This window comes from Gadus macrocephalus, chromosome 11, assembly GCF_031168955.1.
Source record: "Gadus macrocephalus chromosome 11, ASM3116895v1".
In the NCBI taxonomy this organism is placed as follows: Eukaryota; Metazoa; Chordata; class Actinopteri; order Gadiformes; family Gadidae; genus Gadus; species Gadus macrocephalus.
The window spans coordinates 7,952,493-7,968,514 of record NC_082392.1 but is presented as its reverse complement, the minus strand read 5'-3'; the positions used below and the strand labels follow the sequence as shown (position 1 = coordinate 7,968,514).

Sequence of the window (16,022 nt, the reverse complement as noted above, 5' to 3'; positions counted from 1 at the left end):
CTTTAGAGCGGCCATATCCACCCCGGGATTACCAACGGCGGTGGCAACCGGAGTGTCGCCGGTCAGTTGTGATAGCAGCCAGTGTTGTTGTTACGTAACGGCAGCCAAGAGAGAGCCGCATGGCAGCAATGATAGTACTGTAGTATGTAGTATCGTTGGAAATTGATCTGAGCAGATAGAAAGGAGAGGAGGGTGTCGAGGCTGAAAGAGATGGAGGGAAAAATACAAGGCAGCTGGCACTGAGGTCTGCTATATGCTGCACACAGCCCAGGGAGACTGTTCTGTACGACGAGCATTCAGCTGTTAACTCAGTCCCTCATTAGTCCGAAGCCACCGTGAGTCTTAATGTTTCAGGAGATTAGCAAAACGTTAAGATCGGATGGTTTATTTCCAAATGAGGACAAGAGGATATAAAACATATAAAATGTAAAAAAACATTTTTGTTGCATGAATGTATGTTTGTATGTATGTAAGCAATAATTTGGATGATTATTTGGATGCAGTCTACATACCTACTGATTGGGTGAAGCATTCCACGCTGTGCAGAAGATCCACTGACTAAGATAGGCAGAGACAGGGGGGGGGGAGAAACACAGAGAGGGAGGGGGGATAGGGTCAGCTGGGAGGTGAAGGTGTGAGTGACGATAGAAAGCAGGGGACTTGTGTGGCAGCTGAGGAAGCGATAGGTAGGAGAGAGAGAGAGAGAGAGAGAGAGAGAGAGAGAGAGAGAGAGAGAGAGAGAGAGAGTTGGATGGCTTGAACCTACTGAAACTCTGATGCATCAACACCACACTGCAGAGGGAAGGAGAGAAACCGTGCCACACACACACACACACACACATACCCACCCACACCCACGCACACATACACACACACACACACACACACACACACACACACACACAGAAGAGAGAGCGAGGTGGGGGGGTGAAATGCCTCACAGTTGGTACATGCATAGTTACTAGCAAAACCCTCAGGGGACACAGAGGATTTGGCAGCAGTGTAGGAAAGGAGTGGACAGTGGTGGGACAGGGGCGTGACGTGGGCTTTTGTTGGGGAAGTACAAAGTCAGGCTCCAGGTCCCTGAGGAAGGTAGGGGTCTGTCTGTCCCCCATATAAAGCTGTCGTATGGACCCCGCATAGAAGAGACTCACATGCAGTGGCTCCGATCCCTGTTGAAGTAAAGCATCCTAACCAAGGATACATTCGTGACAGTTTTGAAACAGGTTGTAAATCACAGCACTTGCTGGATGTCAGTGTGTGTTTTTTTCTGATTGCACCGGAACCAAGACAAAGTGAATACAGTCGTACTGCAGAGTCGTCCACCTCTGAAAATGGCAGTGAGTACAAACTATTTCAAGGATATTAAGTATTCCTGAAAAGTGAATCATTATGTCTGCATTACTTTTGCTATTTGATACGGAATAAATGCATTATAACTGATTATTATTGCTCATAGCAAACTAAACAGATGGTTGATCAGGTTTATTATTGAAATACATGAAGCAAAAATGTGTTGCATGTGCTTATACAGCATGAAGAGAAACCAGGCTTCTTTGCTGTATAAAAAAAGCCTGAGGTGCAGCCATGATTAATAAATGATTCTATAGCCCTTCAACGTATTTTTTTGGAAGACAATGTACCATCTCCAGTAATCGATTATTATATGAGCACGATCAATAATTGATTAACAATCAATTATTTATCACACGTGTTAATAATGCCGTTGAATAAGTGTACATGCTTGATTGGCATGATGATTGATTTGATTTAAGTAATAAAAAGACAAGTATGCAGCACATTGATAACTCTAAAAGTTGATTGAACAATCAAGAGTCATCTCATTATGTTATACCACTTGTGTGGTATTTCATTCTTATCTTACTTTTTTGAAATGCACATAATATTTCACTTGAGTCTAAGCTATTGTCTTATTGCAGTCCTGATTATATTTTACTCCCATATTGATATTTGCTTTGATTGTTCACAGCCTCACATATAAATTGCTTGGATGAAAGTGTATTTTAAATCACATAATTGTAATTTCCGTGTTAATTTGTTAATCAGCTGCCTTCCAGTATATTTTTTAAAATATTAACAAATACTGAAATAAAAGGGTATATGAAGCATTATGAAGCTGGGTTGACAGGCAATATCCTAGGATATTTTCATTTGTAGATATGTAGAAACATTTGAGTGTAAAGAAAAAAACAGGAATTTCTAATTATGTGTCTAATTATCTATTTTTCTTCATGTCCATTAATAATAACAAAAAATTGTTTGTTGTCTTGATTAAAGCATAATCCTTGTTATCTTCCCACCTCTAAATAAAACATGACATTTGTCACAACCTTTATGCACAGTGATTAGCAAATGTAAATTATGATGTCTTAGGTTTTCTGGCAATCTCAAGATTCAGCAGATACGCTTACTTATGGAAATGTCTACATATAAACATATGTATAGACATAAAGGTGTAGTTGATATAGACAATATATGTAACATACAAAAAAATACAATAACATACAGTCATCAAGCATAATGCCTGGCATTTAAATCCAACCTTGGTGACATTATACAAGGGAGACAGGCCAAGCAGCTCGGACTTCTGATATTATCTCAGCTGAAATCCTGCTGTTTATCCTCATATAGCTTATGTTCCAGATAATTGAGGGTGCTATCTGAAGACCAATGTGATCAATTTGATTATAACTGATTATGGAGTGGACTCATGAGTGACCAGTCCCACTTCATAATCCATAGAAAATATTATCAGAGAGGTACACATAACACTTCACAACATCACACAATCACATGCGAGAAATTTTAAGACCTTTTCCAATGTGTAACTTAATCAAAACTTGGATTATGGGCGTCTATGACAATGTTATGCAATCAAAAGACTGCAAGGTTAAAAACAGAAATATACATAGGTGTTGTGATAGCTTTGTCTACTTGCCTTCAACATGTTCACGCCTCCCTTAATTTAGTGGGCTTCACGGAGAGGATCTAGTTCAGGAGAATGCGAAAGCACACAGGACACAAGGACTATGAATGACAGGAACAAGTGCTGTGATTGTCTCCAGAAGACATCACAGAGATATAACCTTGGATCAGACAATCCATCAGACAATGTCTCGCTCATCCACCCTCACTTGTTAATCTCACTATCTTTTCATCTGGCCAAATCCGTTTACAAGGTTAACTGATACCATATACACAGATATTTGCTGTTTAGGGGATTTAGGGTTGAGGTTCTGGTGACACAACACGCCATGGGGTGGGCTCAGGTAATGGAACGTCAATAGCAGGTCTGATTACATTCTGCGAAGGCATACGTCCCATGCATCAACATGTTCCGGCGGTCAGCGGTCCGCCAATCCTGTCTGTGATCCACTCATCCCCTGTCAACAGGACCGTCTCCCAGAAACACTGACAGATGTGTGTTTCTGCGTATGCGTGTGTGTGGTTTTATGTGTGTGTGGTGCAGGCTGTAGAAGCTCAGCAGCTTGATGAGCTATGCTTCCTGACGGCCCAGTCCATGACCAGCCTGAGGACCTCAGACCACTTCCAGATCGTCAAGCTGCTGGGAGAGGGCTCCTACGGCAAGGTGATGCTGGCCGTGCACAGGAAGAGAGGTGGGTGACGGGCCGAGGTGTGGAGCTCAGGGCTCTTGCACTGCACATATAATAAGACGTGAAGAAGAAGCACATGGTTGAAGTGCATACACTATGCAATGCATTTGACAGTCACTTTCGACAGGACGTCTACAACCAATGGGAGGAATGGCGCGGACAATAAAACTAAAACCAAATAGGAATTACAAAAAGGTTGCAGCAGCAATGAGGTATAGTTTTAAAAGAGTGAATATGTGTGTGTGTGTGTGTGTGTGTGTGTGTGTGTGTGTGTGTGTGTGTGTGTGTGTGTGTGTGTGTGTGTGTGTGTGTGTGTGTGTGTGTGTGTGTGTGTGTGTGTGTGTGTGTGTGTGTGTGTGTGTGTGTGTGTCCGTGTGTGTGTGTGTCCGTGTGTGTGTGTGTGCGACTGGGGGTCAGAGTTGAGTATTGAACATGTTGTGACCATTTGATTTGGATTCAATTCAGGCTTTCACATAATGGACTTATGAATGAAACCCCCTTAGGGTAGAATTAATCCTTTTAATGAACTCGCTGGCCTGCCAGCCAACCGCCACTGGTTTGAAATTGGACCTTTCCATACTTGCACTCTAGCAAGACATGCACTCAAGGCTGAGCCTCTATACACATTGTGTTGGGGGCTCATTAGTGCTGCTCAACTGGAAGGCTGATGTTGTCTTTATATAGTTCTGGTTTAACCTTCTGCTGTTGCTGTAATCGAGGGCTTTGCTCCATTCACTAGGATCGGGTTGCTGTTTAGATCTCAGGGACCATCCCGAGAGGACGTTATATTTTTACACTGTCTGCCCTAACGGATTGCATATTTCACATCATTGATTTTGTTGAACTAAACTCTCAGTGTGCGATCAGTGACCATCTCATCTTTTCACCATTGGCCCCCAGGCACTCCGATGGCTCTGAAGTTCTTCCCACGCAAGTCAACCTCCCTTGCCTCCTTTCTGCGCGAATACCACCTCTCCCTCTCCTTCTGCACCCATCCCTCGCTGACGCGAGCCCTGGGCATCTTCTATTCCACACCTTCCTACTATGTCTTTGCCCAGCAGGCCGGCCTCTACGGTGACCTCTACAATGTCATCGTGTCAGAGGTGTGTTTGAAAGTTGATATGGATCTACAAACACACAACCATGTGTTCACAGTTATCCAACTAGAGCACTTGGGAACACCCTAAGAGAGATGTGGTTAAATCTATTTCAAGTAGACTTGAATCAGATGCAATTCTGTCTCAACTCAATAGAACAAAGAATGCTGTATTCATATTTAGTAGTGATCTTGTTGCTGTACCTTCATTTCTGTCAACAACCAATCGAGGCATGCAACAAATTACAGGCGGAACACATCCAAGCCTCCTCCTCTGTTTGTGTCTCTGCCAGGAACATTTGACGCATTAATGTGAGAGCTAGCCTGCTTTCAATAACAGAGGGTTGGATAAGTCACCAGGCCGGCCAGTCCCTGCAAATTAATGGAAGAGAAGATACTAGAAAACAACTGAATAGAATAGAAATCAACGTATTCATGCAACAATCTTTTCACTCTGATATATATTGTTATATTGACTCCATGTGCTTGCAGTCTATACTTTGTAACCCTCCATCTATCCTCTCCATCCCTGTGTCCCTCTCTCCCCAGGTGGGGGTGGGGGAGGAGTGTGTGCAGAGGGTGATGGCGCAGCTCAGCGGCGCCGTGACCCACCTGCACTCCCTGGGCTTCGTCCACCGCGACATCAAACCCGAGAACATCTTCCTGTGCGACCCCGCCTGCCGCTGGGTGAAGCTGGGTGACTTCGGCCTGGCCCGGCCCATCGGCACCAGTGTGCGCGGCGTCTGGTACGACTCGCCCTTCTGCACGCCTGAGGTGGAGCCCGTCAAGGCCCTGGAGCAGGAGAACGCGCGGCGGCAGCTCAGCGGGGAGCCGGAGCCCGTGGAGCCGTTGTGGATGACAGTGGAGCCCAGCGTGGACAGCTGGGCGCTGGGAGTGCTCAGCTACTGCCTGCTCACCGGCTGCTTCCCCTGGGAGGAGAGCACCCGCGACGCCTCCGGCTACCGCAGGTTCAGGGAGTGGTTCGAGCGCGAGGCCGAGCGGGACAGCGACGGGGAGGACAGGTACCAGGAGGAGGAGGAGGAGAAGGAGAGGGAGGACAGGAGGAGCAACCCTCTGCCCACTCAGTTCAAGGGCTTCAGTCGGCTGGTCATTGCTCTCTTCAAGGAACTGTTGCACCCCCTGCCCGAGCAGCGGGGGAGCCCCGAGGAGATCCTCAGCTACCTGGGAGGCCCCTGGCTGAAGGAGAACGAGGAGCAGCAGGAGAGGAAGGAGGCCGAGGCCGAGAAGGAGGCCAGGAACATAAGCGGGAGAGCAGGAGTGGAGGAAGAACCCGAGAGAGAGGGCCGGGCAGAGAGATAGACTTTTGTTGGCATTTATTTTTAGTAAATCGTTGATATTCATATTTTTTCATATAAAGAATAAATAACTGGGAAAAAGTTTGTGATTGGATGCTGCTGTAGAATATTGATTCTTCTTTTGTAAATTGCTCCATAATAATGATGTATGTTGTAGGTTTCTAAGTGTGTTTGTGTGCAAGTGTATGAGTATATGGTATGTATAGTATATGTATTAATATATGTTCCCCAAAAAGTAGCTAATATCATAATGTTTTGATCAAAAGCTGTATTATACTGTTGAATTTTCTTTTTCAATTATTTTGCGGATAGAATTAATGAAATGTATAGTTTATGAGAAATGTATTGAAAATGTTTTGAAACGAAAACTGGTGCTATCTACTATGATGTCATGCTACCAGAGTTTTCGGAGCACAACACATTCAGCACTATGGTAGCTGAATGTTACCATGAGGGATGGGGGAAATATGGCAAATTAAATAACCATTCCACTCCTTTGTTTATGAACAGTGGCTATAAGCTCCTTATAGTTATCATTTTACATAATGTGTAAATTATGACTGTGTTCATGACTGTGTTCTTCGGTGAGGTTTGAAAAGCGATGGCGGTTGAAGGATGATTCAACTGATTACGATGAAACCTTAAGATTTTATAGATGAAGTTCATAAAATATCTGAAAATAAATCTTTGAAATTACATAGACGTGTAATGTTTTATAGCTGCTGGCTAATCATGGAGGAAAGTGATGCCTTTCTGAGTGGGCAAGGCAACAGGTGCGGACCGGCTTCATCTAAAATTGGACTCCAGAATACACCCTGATAGAGATCCTGATAGCCCTTTACTTCTCGCCTTTCTGCCAACACCAGTGATGGTGGAGAGAAATAGTGAGAGGAGTCAAATCCAAGGCCTCTTTTCATGGGCCGCCACCATTCAAAGAGAACTCCAATACTGTAAACTACAAAAGGATTGACATCTTTTTAGGTGCTCACCAACGAATACCTGACCTGAATACTGCTGGCCGCTGACCTAGATCTGTCACGAAGAAGAATAGGAGGACTGTAAGATGACCTTCAAGCCACTGGCACCTCAGAGATGTATCTTATGCTTACACTGACAAAGCGGTGGAGGGCTTGCCCTTCCAATGCTAAATAGCGAGATAGAATATGATGCTGTGAAAAGGCTCATAAATCGTTCAATATTCATGGCCATCGCATGTGAACCGCAATTCTTGGCCAACTAACTGCCAATCACAAGGAAAATACTAATATTTGTTACAATATGGGCATTAGCATAAGGCCCAATACTGGATTGAACACACACATGGAAACATTTGCAATACAATAATGAAAAAAAAGATTATAAAGGCGTCAATTACTTCTGGAAACTTTAGTGTTGCAGTTGGTCCAGGGGTTGGCCTGGAGCCCTGTTAGTAGCAGGCTGCTAATGCAGTGTGTGCGAGGCCTGGGCTCACCCCTGCTAAGGGCCACTCCAGATGGCCTTATAAATAGACTCCAGGCCCATCTATTTACACACAGCGCTCATCATCACCTCCCTCCAGGCTTGTTGCTTCTGCATGCCCCCCCCCCAAGCTCCAGTCCACCTTCACTCTGTCTTGGCACTGGCCGGCCCGGTCAGCGGAATCACACAGAACACTGTGAGACAGCTGGTTCTTGACCTCCTTCTCTCTCAATCTCTCTCCCTCTCTCTCTGTCTCCATTTCTCCTCCTCCCTTGTCACTTACTTCTCCTTTGATCTCCCCTGCCTTGAAGCCCCTCACTGCCTGTCTCTCTCTCTGTCTACACCTCTTCACTGTCTCTCTGGCTCTCACTGTCTACACCCCTTACTCCCACAATCTCCTTATTCCCTCTCCTTTCCCCACCCTCCCAAGCTCTCTCCCTCCCACTGTCTCTCTCTCTCTCTCTCTCTCTCTCTCTCTCTCTCTCTCTCTCTCTCTCTCTCTCTCTCTCTCTCTCTCTCCCCCTCTCTCTCTCTCTCTCTCTCTCTCTCTCTCTCGCTCTCTCTCTCTCTCTCCCACTATCTCTCTCCCTCTCTCTACCCATCTATCTATTTGGGCCTTGCCTCCCTCTACAGAGCACTTGTGTTCAGAGGGGTCAGTGCCCACGCCAGAGCCTGGGAACACCCCAGCCCTCCACCACTGCACCACATGCTACGTGTTCCATTTACGTTAACACTCACAAAGGGCTAAAGGCTTTCTGCCGTTTTGCAATGAACTGTATTCCTGGAAACCGGGGGGGGGGGCATGAGGGGCGAAGGGTGGTGGTGCCTGTGCTGGTGCTGGTGCTGGTCCCGGGGGGGGGGGGGGGGAGTCCGGCTCGTGACCAATGGAAACACATGGGGGGGACAATAGATTGGCCGTTCAAAGATGCTCATCAAGGCGCAAATCCATGAGGGAGAAGCAAAGGGACAGAGCGCTGGGAGGACATGGCCAGGACAGGTCATTGGACACCTGTGCATGGAAGTCAATTAGAAGAAAGCTACAGTGTCTATAGTGGGAGGGGGGGGGGGGGTTTGGTGTAGGAAAGGTCTTTCCATATACAGAGCCAACATGCAGTCTTAGGGAAAGTGAACAGATTGACTCAGAGTTGGTAAACCACATAGGTCAGGTATTTGCATAGGAACATTTTTTAATCCAAGCTCTCAGTGTAGAGATTAGGCGTTTGTTTTTGTTTTGTTTTCGGGGGGGAGGGGTGTTGGGGGCTGTAGGTCAAAGTAATGACACGCATGTAATCCCTTGAAAGGAGAAATCCCCTCGCTCTGCCCCTTCGAACACAGAGAAGTGAGTTCCGACATGTCCCGTCAGATGAGGAAATACAAGTGTTGACATGTCATTAAGCCAGATAAGTGTAAAGCGAATCAGATGGATGGAGTGTTATTGAGGACGAAGGATTGAATAGCACAGATAGTGATATGTGGAAGATGTCTGGAGGGCCAGATGGGGAAATATAAAGAGCTTAACCTGCCAAATGTTTGAAATGTATCCCGCTGGGCCAAAGACAAACTACCCAGAGCTATGGTTAGACGACTGCTTGCCCTCCTCTCCCTCTATAGCTCACACTCTCAGTTTTTAGGTTGAACTTCAACCTCAACTTTGAACCCTCACCATGGCCATTCAAAAGAAATGTGCCCTTCTCCAAAAATGGTACACTATAAGCAGGGCCGGCCCTGACCAATTTGGCGCCCTAGGCAAGATTTTTCTCTGGCGCCCCCTACCCCGTTGGATCGCACAGTAAATTCGACTACCAATGTTCATAAACTCAGAGAAGCTACAAAGCTTTGTCTTTGATTTTAGATAGAAAATTAAACACACGAAACGTATTACAAACCAAGTAACAAGCAATGAATCACTCATACAATAAGTATGCACAAAATACTGCAAAGAAATGCATGATGTTTACTAAAGGCATTCATAAGCAAAATAATAGAGTTCAGATTCAAATTATTGTAAATACAATTAAATGTAGTATGGTTTATCTAGTTTGGTTCTAACCAGAGATTAAACAAGCACTCAACTGAAGTCTAAAAAAAATACAAATTTAGGGCTGTGCAGAGGTAGACGGGACAGCAGCACCTGATGCTGTGTCACTGGGGGTGGTACTGAAATATTTTAAAAGTGCATCTGAAGGGAGAAGAGAAGTATATGTGACGACTGCATGTTACATTTTAATAAAAAAACAGATGCTTGATGAGATGATGCTATACATGAGACTAATAGACTAATGAAAATGTGATGAGATTCAATCAACTTTATTGTCATTGCAATGCAATTCAGTCTAACCACAGTGCAAAAAACAGTAAAGTGCAGTGAAATGAATGTATATATAGCCTATGAATGATATGTGAAAGCTAAGGTGTGAAATATTAACATTAATACACTTTAACTGCACACTCTTGACCCCGCCCCCCTCACAGAGGGCAGGTACAGAGCAACGAGCCAGGCAGGCACCCAGAAAAAAGGCTTCTCCATTATTTAATAGCCTTTGCTATGACTTTATGTTGCTGTGGGCTTTGTGGTAACCCGCTCCTTGAATGAGCCGGGTTACCGGTACAAACGACGCGTTTGTAGAAGGTTAAAGCCATTCCAGGCATTTATTATACAATCACTTCAATCCACCAGGGTTCTCACGGTCTCTAGGGCCTCCGTGGGCCTCTAGGCTCTCTTGCTGCCACGAGCCCTTCCTTCCTGCACCCGACCCGTGCTGTGCTGTGCTGTGCCTCCTTTTAACATGGCTACCGTGCTTTCGGCCAGGTGTCCCCCAATCACCCTGATTGGGGTGCCGAAAGGGCTGCTCTCTCTCGCCGGCTGGTGGGTGGGGGTGGTACACCCCGTCCTCTACGGTACCCCGGGCCCGTCCAGGCCGAGGACCACGTGGCGGGATGCCACACTCCTCCACCCTTTGTCCAAGCCCCAGGTAGCCGAGGGACCCGCCCAGGATGGTATCTCGGCGGGGCCGGGTGTCTCCTGCGGCGCCGGCTGCGTCGTCTCCGGCTGCGTCGTCTCCGGCTGCGTCGTCTCCGGCTGCGTCGTCTCCGGCTGCGTCGTCTCCGGCTACCTCGTCTCCAGCCGCCTCGTCTCCCGCCGCGCCGGCGGCGGCTGCCTCTCCTGCCGCGGCGGCGACCGCATCTCTCCTGCCCCGGGACTTTAGTGCCGGGTCCCAAAGCCGGCGAAATATCGGGCAATCCCTCCCGATTAGGAGCGGCACGGGGAGGTTGGGTACAATCCCCGCCCGAGCCGTGAACACCCCGTGCGGGGTCCGGATGACCACGTGGCATGTCTCGTAGGTCCGGGTCCCCCCGTGCACGCAGGCCACCTCCATGGGCTCCCCCGCCTTCCCACCCGCCAAGACGGGGCGAAGGAGGGTAACCACGCTGCCCGTGTCCAGAAGGGCCTGCGTGTCTCTGCTCATCACCCGCACCGGTACCGTCGGGCTCCCGGACGTCCCCTGCGCCAAGCAGGTCGCCAGCATGCAGGGCCGACCCGTCCCCACGTCCGCGTAGGCCGGCGGTGCCGGCGCGTCCCGGTCTCGCGCTGCGGCCTCGTCTCTCGCTGCGGTGGCGGTGGCGTCCCTTGCGCCGGCGGTGCCGGCGTCCCTTGCGCCGGCGGCGGCGGCGTACCTTTCGGCGGCGGCAGTGTCTCTTGCGGCGGCGGTGACGTCTCTTGCGGCGGCGGCGACGTCTCTGGCGGCGGCGGCGACGTCCCTGGCGGCCGCGGCAGCGTCCCTGGCGGCCGCGGCAGCGTCCCTGGCGGCCGCGGCAGCGTCCCTTGCGGCCGCGGCAGCGTCCCTTGCGGCCGCGGCAGCGTCCCTTGCGGCGGCGGCGGCGTCCCTTGCGGCGGCGGCGGCGTCCCTTGCGGCGGCGGCGGCGTCCCTTGCGGCGGCGGCGGCGTCCCTTGCGGCGGCGGCGGCGTCCCTTGCGGCGGCGGCGGCGTCCCTTGCGGCGGCGGCGGCGTCCCTTGCGGCGGCGGCGGCGTCCCTTGCGGCGGCGGCGGCGTCCCTTGCGGCGGCGGCGGCGTCCCTTGCGGCGGCGGCGGCGTCCCTTGCTGCGGCGGCGGCGTCCCTTGCGGCGGCGGCGGCGTCCCTTGCGGCGGCGGCGGCGTCCCTTGCGGCAGCGGCGGCGTCCCTTGCGGCAGCGGCGACGTCTCTTGCGGCAGCGGCGACGTCTCTTGCGGCAGCGGCGACGTCTCTTGCGGCAGCGGCGACGTCTCTGGCGGCGGCGGCGACGTCCCTTGCGGCTGCGGCGGCGTCCCTTGCGGCGGCGGCGGCGTCTGTACCGGGGAGCCGTAGTCGGACCTTCATGTTGCCTGCATTCTCCACCAAGTGTGGTAACCCGCTCCTTGAATGAGCCGGGTTACCGGTACAAACGACGCGTTTGTAGAAGGTTAAAGCCATTCCAGGCATTTATTATACAATCACTTCAATCCACCAGGGTTCTCACGGTCTCTAGGGCCTCCGTGGGCCTCTAGGCTCTCTTGCTGCCACGAGCCCTTCCTTCCTGCACCCGACCCGTGCTGTGCTGTGCTGTGCCTCCTTTTAACATGGCTACCGTGCTTTCGGCCAGGTGTCCCCCAATCACCCTGATTGGGGTGCCGAAAGGGCTGCTCTCTCTCGCCGGCTGGTGGGTGGGGGTGGTACACCCCGTCCTCTACGGTACCCCGGGCCCGTCCAGGCCGAGGACCACGTGGCGGGATGCCACAGCTTAAATAATATTTCGAAATAATAGTAGTAATGGCACTGAAAAAAAAAAAATAGTGTATATATATATATATATATATTTTTTTTTTATTTTTTCTCCCCGTTTTCGGCGCCCCCCGCGGATGACGGTGCCCCAAGCATTTGCCTATACTGCCTATGCCTAGGGCCGGCTCTGACTATAAGGAATTAAGGTAGTTGACTGATCCCTTTCCAGACAGCAGAGTTAACTCAAGTTATTTCTGAAACCATAACGTTTATTAGGGACAAATCCCAAGCAAAATGAAAAGCGGAAAACATCCGTAAACATACATCAGCTTAAACAGAATTGAGATGCTGTCGTTCAGGCTTGATCCACAGCTACGTTAGCCCAAAACACCAGAAACACCTCAGCTCTGTTGTTGATAAACAGAGGAGAGGTATAGCTCTTAGTGTCTGATGTTGCTGGCTACATCAGGAATCAATTCCTCTGACCCAGTGCCGCTGCTAGCTATTTTGGGGCCCTAAGCATAACTCCTTTATGGCCCCCCCCCCCCCCCCCCCCGAATTCCCCCTACCAGCCCCCTGTGCTGAATTGTTGAGCGGGGGGGGGGTAGCAAACAATTGTTGACGGGGGGGGGGGTAGCGAACGATTGTTGACGGGGGGGGGGGGGGTAATAATATAAAGGTAATAATTTAAAAAATAATCTTTTTTTTTTTTTTGGAGGCCCCCTCAGGACTTGAGGCCCTACGCGCAGCGCGTAGTGCGCGTTATGGGACTGTTACGGCGGCACGTTACGGCGGCACTGTCTGACCACAACAGTGGACAGAGAGCGGCATCAGAGAGCCCAATCCGCATTGAGAACTTAAATTATCTCTTTCACACAGCTAGGAGTTTATGCGCCAAATGCCAGTTGAGCTGGTTCACCCCGCAGTGTGGGGGTGTCAGGGTGCTGTAACTCCATAACACACTGCCCTCCACGCAGTGCATCACTTGAAAATTGTGTGAATGTCGCAAGGAGAAGATACATCCCTCACGCCTACGCAATGTGTAGAGTGCCGAAAGAGAAAGGGAGAGCAAACAATAGAATGAGTGAGTAAAGGTTTAATAGTGAGCGGGGTGGGGGGACTTGAGAGGCAGGGTTCATGTGGATCTGGTTACCAGCAGGGTGGGGCTGCTTGGCTGCAGGCCTGGTGGAAGGGGGGCGGGGGGGGGGGGAGTAGCAATCACTTCCAACCAATAAACAGGTCTAGAGATTATCATGTGTTTACTATCTGGCATGCTCCTGGTAGCCACCACCCCCACGTTCCCTGGCCTCGTCAATTCTCCCGCTCCCCCCCCCCCCCCCCCCCCCCCCCCCCCCCTGCTCCTCTCCTCCTCCTCCTCACCTTCCTCAACAACAAATAAGCAGAGTGCACAGAACGTCAGGTTCCTTCTGAACATCAAGTACCTGATCACCTGATACCCCCCCCCCCTCCCCAATCCCCCCTCCCTCCCTCCCTCCCTCCCATCCGATTACACTGCACCTACATCTGTCAAGTTGTCATCGGCCTCATCGAGCGGGCCTTGTTAGGGCAGCCCCCACGCACGCACTGACCTCCGAATGCTTGTAACCCCCCCCCTCCGATATGCCATGAAGATGTGTGTCGTCGTCCCCCCCCCCACACACACACCTTCAGAGGCCCAAACAGTGTGTGTGTGTGTGTGTGCGTGTGTGTGTGTGTGTGTGCGTGTGTGTGTGTGTGCGTGTGTGTGTGTTTGTGTGTGTGTGTGTGTGTGTGTGTGTGTGTGTGTGTGTGTGTGCGTGTGTGCGTGTGCGTGTGTGTGTGTGTGTGTGTGTGTGTGTGTGTGTGTGTGTGTGTGTGTGTGTGTGTGTGTGTGTGCGTGTGTGCGTGTGTGTGTGTGTGTGTGTGTGTGTGTGTGTGTGTGTGTGTGTGTGTGTGTGTGTGTGTATTCGGGAGGGATGGATGTGGCTCCAGGGGTATGCTGGTAAAATGTATGTTGGGCAGGCTCAGGGATGCCTGAGGAGCTTCAGGTTTCAGCCACAGTGGTACCAGTGTAAGTCCACCTATTTGACAACATAGGGTCCCCTTTAACAGCCATGCCAGGGGAGCTTCTCCTTCGCTCAGCACTTTCATGTAGAATGACCACCAGTCGCTTTGGACTTTTAAGCATAAAGCAACAACAACCACATTAACATATGCCAATGCTTAATTTATTTATTATTTTGAAGGTTATAATAACGCATTTTGTTCCCACAACACATTTTGTTCCCATCAATATGCCTTTGTGCCGTTTGATTAGGATTCAATGTATTCAATATTTATATATATATATATTGAATACATTGAATCCTAATCAAACGGCACAAAGGCATATTGATATTCAGGTGTGGTGCTTTTGGTGAATCCTTTTTACCCATAATTACGGCAAGGAACAATTATTTGTATTTTCAGCTATTAATTAATGCCCGCACAGTAAATATTTATCTTTGAAATGAAAGCATTATAACACAAGGAACAAACAACTTTGTAGAACTATTTTTGCCCTCGGAATTTACCATGGACAATTATGGCCAAAAAATTGACAAATATATAATTTGTCTTTCATATATTGTCACTTATTCATAATGACTTATACCCAGGGACATTATTATTACATTTTTTCTCAGTCGCTTTGGTACATTTCTCAGATCAGAATTGAAATTCTCAAAACTACCTGTTCAATCCTCACATCATGGTGTCACTTGTTCACATCAACAAAGTAGTTTCTCATTTCTTTGAACAAGTTGCCAATACTTTGGTACATTCATGCAAATGATTATGCACAATTCTCTGCTCTTTCCTACATTATCAATTGCTCGTGTCATGTTTATCAAAATGTATTGCAATGGGTCTCTATTGAATAGTCTCACCCCCACAACATTTAGGCCTTAGTTCATTGCATAAGTCTTTACATAATATGTCAAGCATATTTCTATACATTTCCATTAGACTTTTTTCTAAATCTGTCCTGAATTGTAAATTGCTACCAGGTGAATCTTGACTTTCTCTAAAGAAGGGAAATGTGTGAAGTGTTAGATCAACCAACGATCAACCAGTTTACTGAAATAGCTCAAAGGTGCATCTCCTGAACCATGAACTGGCAAGAGCTGGAGCACAACACAATGTTACATTGTCTGACAATGGAATTTGTGGCCCAACAGACAGGAACGTCAGGAGGTGTAGGAAGACTGCACTGTAATTCATACAGCAACGCATGTACAGTTTACCCTAAGGAGATTTTCCTATGTTCAAATGACATGGTCTGTCAACAAATTACAGTACAAACAGTCAAAGCGTAAATGCGAACTTGTCCAGTCTCTTGCAATCAATCTCCACATACAGGTGTAACTTACAATTTACAATAATTGTATTCAATACTTTAGCCATAGTTTACATCAGAGCATCCCTCCAGAGTACACTGTTATATTGACAACATGACTAAGCAATTTGACCTGTCTTATCCGTACACAATGAAACAAGGACTTGTCATTTTGATGGCACTGACATGTTAATTGACACAGATATTTACTTTTGAGAAACGAACTAAGGATTTTGAGTAAGAGACTGGCTTTTTGCATGAAATCCATGGTGTTTTGCTATTTGTACGAATTGTTTTGAGAAATGCACTTACTGTTTTGCAAATTTCAATTCTGATCTGAGAAATGTACCAAAGCGACCGAGAGAAACTGTAACATCTGCTCTGCCACCTGCTGGTCACTTTTGAGTGTTTCAGCAGAAATGTCAG

General features: G+C 48.4%; 1 protein-coding gene across 2 annotated transcripts; it reads left to right on the top strand.

The window, feature by feature from the left end:
- The first annotated feature begins 742 nt into the window (after window positions 1-742).
- Window positions 743-6,743, top strand: sbk3 (SH3 domain binding kinase family, member 3). Of its 2 annotated transcripts, none has more exons than XM_060065247.1 (4): window positions 743-1,340; window positions 3,491-3,638; window positions 4,536-4,738; window positions 5,281-6,743. In XM_060065247.1, exons 1-4 carry the CDS (start codon window positions 1,335-1,337, stop codon window positions 6,049-6,051), a joined length of 1,128 nt encoding a protein of 375 aa, XP_059921230.1. In that variant the 5' UTR covers window positions 743-1,334; the 3' UTR covers window positions 6,052-6,743. The 2 variants fall into 2 exon arrangements, with proteins under 2 accessions (XP_059921230.1, XP_059921231.1); XM_060065248.1 differs by lacking the exon at window positions 743-1,340 and adding an exon at window positions 3,763-3,847 and having other exon boundaries at window positions 3,497-3,638.
- The last annotated feature ends 9,279 nt before the right edge of the window (window positions 6,744-16,022 follow it).

What these genes read in the sequence shown, in the direction of transcription:
- sbk3 (XM_060065247.1), top strand. An exon ending in GGCCGTGCACAGGAAGAGAG is followed by an intron (nt 3,639 to 4,535) that starts GTGGGTGACGGG and finishes ATTGGCCCCCAG; the next exon opens with GCACTCCGATGGCTCTGAAG. An exon ending in ACAATGTCATCGTGTCAGAG is followed by an intron (nt 4,739 to 5,280) that starts GTGTGTTTGAAA and finishes CTCTCTCCCCAG; the next exon opens with GTGGGGGTGGGGGAGGAGTG.